Source organism: Medicago truncatula, chromosome 2 (assembly GCF_003473485.1).
Source record: "Medicago truncatula cultivar Jemalong A17 chromosome 2, MtrunA17r5.0-ANR, whole genome shotgun sequence".
NCBI classification, from domain to species: Eukaryota; Viridiplantae; Streptophyta; class Magnoliopsida; order Fabales; family Fabaceae; genus Medicago; species Medicago truncatula.
This window is the reverse complement of record NC_053043.1, coordinates 18,741,646-18,755,387: the sequence shown is the minus strand read 5'-3', so window position 1 is coordinate 18,755,387 and position 13,742 is coordinate 18,741,646. Positions and strand designations below refer to the sequence as shown.

Here is a 13,742-nt window from a genome sequence, read left to right as displayed (position 1 = left end):
TTTGATATAGATAACAAATATACCTACAAACTTACGGAGGATTAAACCGGGATCGAACCAACCGCAGACTAACCGGTTCAATTGGATCAACTGGAGGAGTAACACCATCGGTTGATTTCAAAAGCCTTAGTATTAAGAGTAACACCCTTGCCGCGAATATTGGTGAAGCTTATGTCTCTGAGAATTGGAAACGTTGTAGGGACATAGCCAGCGTCAGGGTGTTCGTTGTAATTAGTTCTGATAACAATTCCATTACGGACATCATTGAAAGTTAGATTACGGTAAGTTATTTAGCGAACGTATCAACCTCTTCCAGGTGCGGTTTTGATCCTGATGGCACGTCTAGATTTCCATACAAGAATGTTCTCGATGGTGATATTGGATACTCCACCAGACATCTCACTTCCTATTGAGATGCCAGAACTGTTGCATTTCACACAAAGAACAACATTGAGCTTCAGAATATTCAAATGCCTAACATTTTATCGTGTTTCATAATCATAAATGTTTCATAATATTTTTTGACAAACACATAAAGAATAAGATAGTCAAAGGTATGCAAGAAGAACATTGAGTTGAATTAGAAATTCAGTTCACCTGAGAAATTTGAGAACTATGAGAAACTCGACATCTGTCAAGAGGCACCAAAGAATAAAAATTTGGTCTAACCTATGGATGAATTGATGAAGGAAATTGAAAAGGAATGAAAATTTGGAGATTGTTAAGAGGCCGAGGAATTAGAAACTCGTTAAGTGGATCTGTACAATTATGCATAAATCAGATGACACTCTTAACCGATTTAAGGAAAGACTAGTGGCGAAATGATAAAATCAGACCAATGGCGTCGATTATGAAGGGACGTTTGCGCTAGTGGCAAAGATGATAGCTTTTTGTATTTTACATTCTCTTGCCGTTTACCCTGGGTGCACATTACATTAGTTTGATTCAAATAATTTCTCGAATACAGAAAAACAAAAAACAGAACCTAATCATGCCTCTACGATGGAAACATCGGCTGGAACTTTTGTTTAGCAAGAAAACAGTACAGTTAGCCAGAAACACAGTAAAACATAAAAATCAAGATCATTTACAGGATCGATATCCCAATATATAGTGCACTATAAGCCATTCTATAACCCCTATATTTTGACTTGTTTTTCAAGTAATAACCTCGATAAAGATGAAACTATCCACCCCTATCATGAACATCTAGTAAATCGCAACTCCATATAGAAACGACCAACATATCATATATTTAGCTATAATATACTTATTGGATTATAAAACAGATACTTGCCAGGATCTATGCCATCAGTATTTGGAGCATCATCTAAAGGAGCCAATATCGTAACGTTTTTACTGTAACGTTCTTGCAGTCATATGGATGAAGAGTCCAAAAAGGAGAGTCTTGCAGTCACTAGACCACATGATCTGAACAAGTGGCCCCCTTGTATGGTTGAGAAGATTCTGGCGATATTTTGTCCACCACGTGCGTCCTTGTCCATCTATGGTGCCATTATGCCCTGGTCAATCATGCGAAATGATAGAGTCGGAAACTTAGAAATTATACATTAAACAATGAAAAGTTAGAGACCTAGGATTATGCTAGCCTACTTTGTTTATCGTTATCATGGTTGAATCGTAATTAGTTCACCCTGCTTACAAGTTCAGTATGCTCGACTGTATAGTTCATCTAATGTTTCCGCAAAATGTATGGTATTTCAGATTCTTAAAATTTAGGTCGGGAGTAACTCAGCCCTACAAAACGAGCTTGTAAAGACTCTTAACACGCTTAAGATTGGACATGACTCGAGTGAGACCTGCTAAAAATTATTTTCATATAACTTATACACTGTTTTTATAAGTTCATCATGGAGTGCTTATCAAACTTAGCTAAAACAACTTAAGCACATGTCATAAGTTGTTTTAACTAAACTCTTCAAACACACCTGTCAAGTGCTTATGTTAGTACTCTGTAGATATGACTAGATAAGTTGTTTATAAGTTAATCTAAGCACAAGTCTCATCATGAACAAGGAAGAAAAATTCTCACCTCTGTAAGATTTTGACCATGAATCAAACTGCTATACCGCGGCCCAGGATGCTCCCTACCATACCCATATGATGGTAATGCAGGCATCAATGGCCAATACTTTTCATCCTATTACAAGAGAACAAACACAGCATAAGCAAAAGTTTAAAACTTTAATCTACCATCTTATTTTCTCCCTCGAGAATGAAATATAAACAAAAATAATAGTTGAAAGATCAATAAAAATTTAATTTATATACATCAACTTTTCAACTATCATTTTTGTTTATATTTCATTACTAAGGGAACATGCACATAAACAATAAACCACGAAATAAAGTTAAATAGCCTAAATTTATGGTCATAATTATTCAATTTTTCCTTAGCAACTTATATGTGTAAAAAAGTTTTACTCATACATTTATTTTTGAATAAGTTTTCATACATTTACTCATATGACTTGTTAGATTGAAAGGTGCAGTAAGCCATAAACCAGGTGGAACATTCAACTGAGCACCACCCTTATTTCTAAGGCCTTAGTATTAAGAGTAACTCCATCACCAACCCCATCAAAATCAGTCAAATTGAAAACCACAGGCCTTAGCTTCGGTGACTCCCAAACTTGTTCCCCACGCAACACCAAAACATTCCTCTGCCGCGCCAAAAATATCGAACCAAGCGCTGCAACACACAGAAAAACAAAGACCATCATGATTCTTCTACGTTCTAATATGGTGAACGAAGTTGAGTTGGAAGATGAAGTTGTTGTTCCGTTCATAAGGTGTGCCTGGACGTTGTTGTCAACAGTGTTGGCTAACGTTCGTCTGAATAGTGTTGGCCATTGGATCTCGTAAATTTAAGGTAGTAAAACACAATAGTTTATTTGTCACTCCGGTTGGAGTGTTGTATCTAAAAACACCCTAACGATGATCAAGTAAAATGTGTCGAATATGTAAGGTTTTAGGAATAAAAAAGTGTGTTAGGAACGGTGTCTTGAGAGGTTTTTGTGTTATGAGATGAGATGAGATATATATTTTAGGTGGAGAAAACTCTTTTCTAATGACTATATATAGAATTAAATTGTAATACAAAACATATTTCTAAAACATATATTTAAATGAAATATAAATTCTAAAAATATATATGATAAACAGAAATGCAAATTATAAATCCTAATGATATCTCATTTTATATCTAAAATATATTTTCCTTCAGAAAAATATCTAAAATATATTTAAATCTAAAATCTTTAAAAAATATATCTTTGACAGTCAACAGTCTGTGTCCCGACGGTATTGATTTGATATAACCACAGTCTTAACAAGAACAAAAGTGCCGCCTTCGTCTCTAATACACATACCTATGTCAAGCCTTCAGCTGTATAGAGAAAGATGCGTCGATATTCCACTTACATTTGCCTCGATAAGTTTTTGCCACCTCACAACTTTCGTATCTGCTGCACCATTGCTGGACATTGCGCTCCCTGCCAATCTGCTTCCCGACGTTTCTGCTGAACCAGGTCGGGCCTGCATCATTTGCTGCTGTCCAATCTTCGATCAGCCACATTGCTCTGTCAAGGAGCTGCGTTGCGTTCTGCCACGGTTTAAGGTTGCAGTTCTTCCACAAACTCCATAAAATAACGTAAAACGGATGACATTGGTCTGCAATATCTGCTGTAAATGGACAAAGATAGCTGCTGCTGCTGCTGTGCTGCAGTTTTCGTATCCCACGCTGCATTTCTCGACAGCATGCCACATACCACTAGCGCGCCAAATTTGAATGGCAAAAGGACTTCCAACTACAAGTATAATATGTGCAAGGTCTTCATACATGACATCACAACTTACACAATTTAGTGGACATTGAATTCCTTTCTATTGAAGCTGCCGAGCTCTGATTTTTTTCATTACATAAACATGAACATATTTTGATTGAAGGCTTTTTATCTTTGTTAAGTAATTTATTTATTTTTTAGGCTTAAAGCCCTTGCATCGGTTGATTTCTCAGCACTTGGGACAGCCTGATATTTTGCTCGAAGAATTATAATTCGGTCATGAATCAAGTTTAAGTTTTATGATTATTGAATTCTTCCAAAATACAAGTTTTTTTTCTTCTTCTTCTAATACATGGATATACTTTCGTTTTTGTTTACCATATTAAAGGTATGAAGTTTTCAACGTCTTTTAATGGTAATTAATCTTTGTCGGAATATCCCTTACCACTTGCGTAAGGGGCTCAAGTCCCTTACAACTTAGACCAATCCATTGCTTGGTTAATACTTGCATATCTAATCTCATTGAATAATATTAACAACCATTGTTAATATTAACAAATTTTATCCCAGGTAATCTCTGACCAAAAGGTGATGGGGCCAAACGTTCTTTTGGTTAGACTAGTGGTTGGAAGGCAGATAAGATAAGTTTAGACATCATTTCGAGTTATCGGAGGATCATTTGGTGTATGTGCCTGAGGTTTGTTCCTTAGGGTGAGGTATTGGGGAAGATGGATGAAAGGGGAGGAGGAGGTTATTAGGTTTGGAGGAAGAGCAGAGTGTAGTTAATTGTTGTATAACATTTTTTTGCAGGATGATATGAAAGACAAATGGGATTGGAATCTTGATCCAAGCATAGAATACACAATAAGCAACATCTATCATATGGTCTCTCATGTGGAGCAGGCTGGTCTTTATGGCACCTAAGATATTGTCTGGAATAAAACTATCCCTTTGAAGGTTTCTTTGTTTATTTGACAGTTATTACACAATCGCATACCAATGAAGGAAAATTGGCTTCGGCTTGGAATTTTTCCGTTTAATTATAATGTCTTCGAGTGGCTATGAGATGGAGGAAAGCGTCAATCACTAGTTTTTTGGTTGTAATTTTTATGGTAACAATTTGTTTCTCATTCTGCAATGGTTAGACATTCACTCAGCAGGTCTGATGTGTCTTTCTGATCACGTCACTCAATACGAAAGTTTAGGAGGTGAGTCTAGAAAATGTCGATCTTCTCTTCCATTGATTTGGCTATCTTGTGTTTGGGTTATTTGAAATGAAAGGAATTGTCACATTTTTCAGCCAAAGGATTCGTCTATGAACCAACTTTTTTGATAAAGTGACGCTTTTATCTTTTTGGTAGTTGAAAACTAAAAACGAAATCTTAGCCTTTGATTTTCATCTATGATGGACTAATCCTTTTAGTGTTTGAGCTATGTTACCTAATTAGTGATTTTGTCTTGTTTCCTAACTAGCGTTTTTGTTGCTCTCTGTTCTGTTGGTGCTCGGTTTATAATGACTTTTGAATCTTCACCATACACTCCTTGTGCTGGTTGGGATCTATTTGTGGTTGAATATAATTCATTTTGGTTTCTTAAAAAAAAAATCGTTTTTAATATATTATCATTGTTATTGCTGTGAATTCAAACCTTTTGTCAAAATAAAGCAGAACATAGATTTGGAACAAACATGAATGACAATCAATAATCAAACAGTCTCAAGCAACAAAAACATATCTAGATCGTATCTAGCACCCTTTATGTAAAGCAAAATCACAACCGAACCAAAGAACAAAGATAAAAGAGCATAGGAGCAAATACACCAAAAATTTGTTTACCTAGTTAATAGATACAAATCCACTACTATTATGGTCATATGAAATAAGAACCTTGAAAAATAACTCTTCCTCATCAAAGAAATACAACGTGATAAAATAGAGCAGTTAATAGATACAATTGCAATAAAAAAAAAAAAAAGAGCATGCAACCAATATTTTAGATTGAAGGTATGTCCAATATCCAACATGTATCGGTGTTCGATATCGACACATGTGGTTGTTTTTGATCACTTTCACTTTATCAAATTATTTTAAGTGTCTATTTATCAGTATCGTGTTCAATGTTCATGTCTGTATTTCCGAACAACCTTCGCATTTATGAAATCTTGGGAAAATTTATATAAGCAACTGAAATTATTTTCTAATTCTATATACAACTCATAACCTGAGCAAACTATCAATGCTCTATGACACATGAAATTACGAGGAAAAAAAAAAGGTATGACTTGACTGTTCCATCCCTCACAAAATTGAATATACAAACGATCAGACATAAACTGATTAATGATGGACCAGATGCTAGTAGTTTGGAATATTTGATAAACTCAAATTTCATAATCTATGTCTGTTACATTCTGTGACACAGCTTGCTTAACCAACTCTCCTTGCTCATTGTACTGATCAAAATTCCGACATGGTTTTGGAAAAATGGTTCCTATTACCCTACCTTCCACAAAGGCACATTGGAATATATGCTTCTTTTTGTATGTGATCCCAACATTCATATCATGGAAAGTCACATTTCTAACTGGAATCTCTTCACTACCAGTAATGCGTACCGGTACACGAACTCCCTCGCCGCGGATATTGGTGAAACTTATATCTCTGAGAATTGGAAGCGCTGTAGGGTCATATCCATCATCAGGGTGTTCATTGTAATCAGTCTTGATAACAATTCCAACACGGACATTGTGGAAAGTTATGTTCCGGTAGGTTATTTGGCGCACATATCCGCCTCTTCCAGGTGCAGTCTTGATCCTTATGGCACGTCTAGATTCCCATACAAGAATGTTTTCAATGGTGACATTGGATACTCCGCCAGACATCTCACTTCCTATTGAGATACCAGCACTGTTGCAATTCACACAAAAACAATATGTAGATTCAGAATAATCCATGGCTAACATTTTGTGTTTCCTAATGATTTATAACATCTTAGCTTAAATTCACTTACGGTCGCTTTTGGCTTCTTCGCAAAAAATATTTACTTTTGGTCCCTCTATTCACAATTTTCGTCCTTCAATTTCTAAATCCGGAAATATAGTCCTCCGATTTTAAATTTTCAAAAAATTTCTCCACTACTGAATTTGGGACATATTTTTCCTGACATCTTGTTGAATAATGAGCTGGCAAGTTATTAGGTAATGCAACAGTGCATAATTTTTGGGAAATCTGATATTTTAAAGGTTTTACATTTTTTATTTTATTTTTTAAAATAATAAATTACTTTAATAAATGTAAAAGAAAATAATAAGATTTAATCTACATATGTATTGACACGTCAATAAAAAGAAGCCCCAAATTCAATGGTGGAGAAAATTTCTGAAACTAGGGGTAACATTTCTGGCTTTAAAAATGAGGCGATTAAAATATGAATCAGCGAGAATAGGGAACCAAAAGTACATTTAAGCCTAACATTTTTCAAAATACACATAAAGAACAAGATACTCAAAGGTATGAAAAATGAATAGTGAGTTGTGTTAGAATTTCAGTTTACCTGACATTAGAACGAACAACAAGGTTTCGGATTATTATATTCTTAGAAGGCTTTGCATAGGCAATTCCATATTGATCCCATCCACTTTTTATTGCAATCGCATCGTCTCCCACACTTATGTAACAATCCTCTATTAACATATCCTCACAAGAATCTGTTCATATTATAGAAACTGGGGCATGTTAAACTTCTTCATGCAACAAATAAATACTTTAGGAAAAGAATAATCAAACAGGGATTCCCTAAGATTTCATCCAGAGAATTCCATATAACACTTAGTAATGACAAATAGAACAAGCGTCAAATAAGATATAATTCAAGGTGAAACTATGTCAGCTGGTTCGTGACTATTTTACTCATCTCTTTGCCAGTAAGGTGAGTGTTATTGACGGGGTTATTACTGAAATGTCTTTGAAATAAACAAAGTAAAGTAACATTGTTTTGATCTATGTAGTCAGTAGCATAGCGTAGGGGATAGCCGACCCCCAAAACGCTATAGTGGTATATTTGAGCTATTGTAGATGAAAATTTTACTTGATAATAACTTGAAGATAAAGTATGAAGGCCCTATGAAGTTATTTTTCAACAATGGTCGCGGCTATTTGTGTTGTTTACTATCCTATAAAGCATGATAGGACAAAACACATTGAGATAGACCGACACTTTATTAGGAAAAAACTGGATAGAGGATTTATAGCAACTTCTTACATCCGTTCTAAGCACTACTTGACAGATGTGTTAATAAAGTGTTTGCCAACAAAATGATTCAGCAAATTTTCTTGCAAGCTGTGATTGATAAATATTCATTCACTAACTTGAAAAGCATAAACACATTTGATAGAATAACCAAAGTAACGACTCCTAACAACCACTTAAAATGCATATCAACTTACTAACTTTTAATAACTCACTCTTAATTACTCTAATTATCCAATATTCTATATCCTAACACTATCCTCCACTATCATGAACATCTAGTAAATCGTAAGTGAATAAAGAAACAACAAGCAGATCATATAGTAAGATATGAAACTACTTATGGTATTGTGAAAAAGATACTTGCCAGGATCTATGCCATCAGTATTTGGAGCATGATATACAGGAGCCAATATTGTAACGTTTTTTATTGTAACGTTCTTGCAGTCATATGGATGAAGAGTCCAAAACGGAGAGTCACGCAGGGTAATATTTGAGATCACAATGTCACTAGAATACATGATCTGAACAAGTGGCCCCCTTGTGTAATTGAGAAGCTTATGGAGATGTTTTGTCCACCATGTTTGTCCCTGTCCATTTATGGTACCATTATGCCCTGTCAATTATGAGAATATATAGAATCAGAGAAACTTAGAGATTATACGTTAAACAAAGAAAAGAGACCCTGTACTGTGGAAGCCTACTTTGTTTATCATGAACATGGTTGACCTGTAAATGTAGCACTGAAGCTTCAAATTGAACGTGTGTTCGTAGTTTAACATGTGTCGGTTTCTAACACTGACATATGCGGTTACATTTACTTATACCATTTTCTCAAAAAATATTATTGGTGTCGACATGTCAGTGTCGTGTCCAGTATTTGTGTCTGTGTCAGTGCTTCATAGTCGTAATTAGTTCACTATGCTTCTCTGCATAGTTCATCTAATGTGAATTAATTTTTCCAGAGAAGCAAACAACTTTTACATACTCGCATGTTGCCACCAAATTTACGGCCTATTATGGGATAATTGATTAAACAATTGATTTTAGATTCATTATGATTGATGATAACAAATAAAATGTTAAGTTGTCTTAGGTCTTTCCCTCTAGCAGGGTGTATGTCGGTAACACACACGAGAACAAGAAAGAAAAGTCCTCACCTGTTATCACAACATCTTTAAGATTTTGACCATGAATCAAACTGCTATACCGCGGTCCAGGATGCTCTCTACCATACCCATATGAAGGCAATGCAGGCATCAATGGCCAATACTTTTCATCCTATCAATCATCAAAAAGAGAACAAACACGGCATAAGCAAAAGTTTCAAAATCTAATCAACTATCTTATTTATGCAAATAAATAACAACCCACAAAATGAAATTCAATAAATCTGAATTAATGGTTTTATTCACTTTTTTCCCTTGCAACAAAACAAAGGATTTAATAGATATATGCACTGTCAATATAAAAATATTTACACATAAACCCAATCATTATATCACTTTATTACATTAGTTCCTAAAACATCTCTAGAATTATCTAGTTGGTGAGATGTGATTGGATTACATGCTTATTAGTATCTTAAATTCCGACTCCTTCTACTAGAACATGAATCACGTCTTCAATTCCGACTCATTCTAATGAATCACTACCTAAACCTAATGTAGTCAACCACTACGTTTTGTTAATTTCGTATAACAAACCGCTTTTCTTTCCTTATTTGATATATGACTTCAATATTGAATTATTTTAAGGTTCATATACAATATATCAATTTATAAATTTGTTATCTCATTTGTTTTTTTACTTAAAAGTGACATAATATCGGAAATGTATCTTTCGATTCCTAATCACATTCAATTCACAATTCGGGGAAAAAGAATGTCTTCCGAATCACAATTTGAATCTCGATTTAATAACCATGATCGTATGCATATGTAAAACTTCTTTACACTGACAATGCATATCAATTAAACTCGGAAACAAATCCTAAAACAACAAAAACACGAAAAACCTTAACAATGACATTAGTATATAAAGAAAAGCCACCTGAACAGCAAGAATCACGGCATCACGAGCAAGAAAAAGAGTCATACGACTAGTAAGATTAAACGGCGAAGTAAGCCAAAAACCAGGAGGCACATTCAACTGAGCACCACCCTGATTCCTAAACTTAGAAATAACAGAAACAGCTCTTTCAAAAGCCTTAGTATTAAGAGTAACACCATCACCAACACCACCAAAATCAGTCAAATTAAAAACCACAGGTCTCAGTTTTGGTGCCTCCCAATTCAATTCCTCACCCAATACCAAAAACCCATTAATCACATTCCTCTGCCACACCAAAAAAACAGAACCAAGTGCTGCAATTATTAAAAACACAAAGAAGAAACTTGTGCTCTTGTGAGGAGATGAAAAGACCATGATGGTTGATTTGGAAAATGGTGAAGTGGGTTTGGTTCAAAATTGAATTTTTTGGAATTGGAATAAGAAAGTGGGTTTTGGGGTATGAATCAAGATTTGGTGAGGATTTAGAGTGTATTCAAAGTGAAGTTGATGGAACGTTTGAAGAATGAATGATTGATTTGTGCTACGAAATGGAATTGGTGATGATTGAGTTGCAAGCAAAACAAAGGACAATGATGTTTAGAGGTTTAGAGTTTTCAAGTTAACAGTGGTTTAGATCGCATGTTGTTGTCGGACTCGGAGTTGCTGTTCATGTTCCGAATTTTTTGAGGGTAAATAATTATTTTTGTCTATAAGTAAAAATACTTTTTCAACGTAGATGGTAAGTGGTAACTCATTTTTTACTTTTTTATAGCGATAGATATGACGGTATTTATGGAGATCGACATGATATTAAGTATATTGAGGACTAATATGAGAAATAAACATTTTAACGTTAAGAACTATTTTAATTAATTGAGCGCAAAATCAATGACTATTTTAAAATTTCGATACAATGATGAACTAACGAAAATGACTAATTTCTTAGATAGAAACCCACATCACCACCAAACAAAAAATATCACCACAAAAAAAGATAGAAACCCACGTAATACGTCATTAATATTTTTATCTTCTATATTACATTTTTGGTCTCTGACTTTTATAAATTGGTGATTTTAACTCTCGACTTTCAAAATAGCACTTTCGACCCTCTGATTTTAGTCCATTTTGCAAAAGTGATGTTCCCATTGATTTTAACCAGGCCAACATTGGTTTATGCAAGTTAGAAGGCTAAATAACAGGTTTGTGTAAGTTGGAGGGTCAAAAATGTAAAACTTAGCCAAATAATAAAATACATATGTGGCACCTGAGTCATTGAATTTGGTGTGCATGTATAGGTTGATCCGGTCAAAATCAAGGGGTCATCACTTTTGCAAAAGGGGTTAAAGTTTAATGGCTAAAAATGCTATTTTGAAAATTCAGGTACCAAAATCATCGATTTATGAAAGTTGAGGGCCAAAAATGCAACTTAATATTCATTTTTTAATGCATTATTTATTTATTTATTTTTCTATTGGCATAGGTGGCAATATATACTCATAAACACCCAAGGAGAAACAAAAAGTGATGACCCAAGTTTAAACTTGAAACTTCACATAAAATATGATTACATTCAAATTATTAAGCTGTAACAAAGAGAACAAATTATTATCACATTATTTATCTTCTTTTTTGTGAGGTAGTCTAGTGAGAAGAAAACAAATTATCTTTTTTTTTTTTGTGAGGTAGTCTAGTGAGAAGAAAACAAATAAGTGAAGATTTTAGGGTTTAAATTTCGGTCTCTATATATCACAATATCTTTATCAACGGAGCTAAATTCACAAGAACTGTAGCATCCTGAACTTGAGAATTGAACATATCCACTGTAATAGTGGTTTTGATGTTTTTTTTAATAAACTTGTCCTTAACGAAACTTTTTTTTAGAATTTATAAGAGGTGTCAATCTAGCTAATTGCAATGTTTTTTTTCTTCTTCTTTTTCTTCTCTTTAATGTTATTAGGCCATCTATAATGAAGGGTTCTTTTCCTATTTAATATCATACTAAAAGAGTGGGGGATGGAACAAGTACATTCTTTTGGTATGATAGGTGGTTAGGAGATGTTCCTTTACGTATGCGATTTAGTCGTTTATTTGATTTAGTGATTCATAAGTTGTGTACGGTGGCTGACATGTTTGCTCTTGGTTGGAAGGAAGGTGGTGAGGCGTGGAGTTGGAGGAGAAGATTGTGGGTGTGGGAGGAGGAGGAGCTAGTTGTGGAGTGTAGTAATCTTCTTAATGATGTTTTGGAGACTAATGTTTTTGACAGGTGGCAATGGACCCAAACATTGATGGGGTGTTACACTGTGAGCGATGTCTATCACATTCTGACTACTCAGACCGACCATCCAGCTGATGGAATGAATAATCTTGTTTGGCATAAGCAGGTTCCTATGAAGGTTTCCATTTTTGCTTGACGATTGCTGCGAGACAGGTTGCCAACCAAGAATAACGAATCAACGTCTCATTTGTTTCTTCATTGTGACAGTTTCGGCTCTTTGTGGCAGTATATTAGGTCGTGGATTGGCGTTTCAGGTGTCGAACCTTATGACATTTGTGAGCATTTCTTTCAGTTCACTCATTACACATAGCACGGAAAGAAGCATAGATCATTTCTTCAGCTCATTTCGTTACTTTGTTTCTGTATGGTTTGGAATGAACGTAATAACAAAATATTTAATAACATCCAAACCACCACAGATCAACTCTTAGAAAAAGTTAAATTTCATTTGTTTTGGTGACTTAAAGCTAATAATACCACGTTTGTGTATGGCTCTCAGAGATGGTGGTCGGACCCTTTGTTATGTTTGGACATCAACCGACCTTTGTCTTGTAAATATTGTATGACTGATTTTTTTTCTTCAGGAGTGGCTCTTTGGTACACCTTATACTGAAGTGGCTCACTGCCGTTGTTAATATATTCCATTTTTATGTCTTCAAAAAAATATCATGTTAGATAAACACTCCCAATTATAACATCAATCAATTAGGTGCCTATAAAGATGATTGTTTTTATAAACACCCTCTGTCACCTTTTATATTTAGGTCTCACATACACAATTAATTGTAATTTTTTTATTCAATTGTTATATTATTTTAATATTATAAAAATAAAGTAAATAATAGTTACAAGTGTTATATTTAATTGATTAATTTGAATTTTCAATAAAAGACTATTTTTACTACAACAAATAATTTATTCATTTGAAAAGTTAAAAAAGAAATCAAACATATGTAATTTATGATCATTTGAATTGCATAAATTCTTGTATAAAGACTTAAACCACTTCTCTTAGTGCTGCTGATGTTATGGAATTGCATCATAGATACATTAGTGACATATGATGCGGATCTAAAGCAAATTTTTCTCACCTTGCAATCAAAAATAGTAATTATTAGGCAAAAATCAGAGTTTTTCTATGACATACAAACATTATTATTTCTTATCTTTAATATGATTTAGTTGATAGTTTCTTTCATAATTTAGCCACACATGAACATCATGTCTGGATCCGTCCATGCCAAAAATCTATTACTCAAAATGCTTGGTTAAGTAGATAAATATTAATCTAAGGTCTAATTTTAAAATCTTCCACATGAAAGCCACGTGTGATTTTCAAATACTATTGACCTTTCATT

General features: G+C 34.1%; 1 protein-coding gene and 1 pseudogene across 1 annotated transcript; both read right to left on the bottom strand.

The window, feature by feature from the left end:
- Window positions 1–302: 302 nt before the first annotated feature.
- On the bottom strand, window positions 303–3,564 carry LOC11441681 (probable polygalacturonase; annotated as a pseudogene).
- Window positions 3,565–5,956: 2,392 nt separating this feature from the next.
- Window positions 5,957–10,779, bottom strand: LOC11441243 (probable polygalacturonase). Its single transcript, XM_003595295.4, has 5 exons — window positions 10,107–10,779; window positions 9,215–9,335; window positions 8,422–8,670; window positions 7,359–7,512; window positions 5,957–6,712 (listed from the first exon to the last, which is right to left on the bottom strand). The coding sequence occupies exons 1-5, from the start codon at window positions 10,479–10,481 to the stop codon at window positions 6,187–6,189; spliced, it is 1,425 nt and encodes a 474-aa protein (XP_003595343.1). The 5' UTR covers window positions 10,482–10,779; the 3' UTR covers window positions 5,957–6,186.
- Between the last annotated feature and the right edge of the window lie 2,963 nt (window positions 10,780–13,742).

Coding starts and splice junctions, on each gene's coding strand:
- LOC11441243 (XM_003595295.4), bottom strand. CDS start 10,481: ATGGTCTTTTCATCTCCTCACAAGAGCACAAGTTTCTTCTTTGTGTTT. Junction 9,336..10,106: donor CCGTGATTCTTGCTGTTCAG/GTGGCTTTTCTT, acceptor GATGATTGATAG/GATGAAAAGTATTGGCCATT. Junction 8,671..9,214: donor TAAAGATGTTGTGATAACAG/GTGAGGACTTTT, acceptor CATAATTGACAG/GGCATAATGGTACCATAAAT.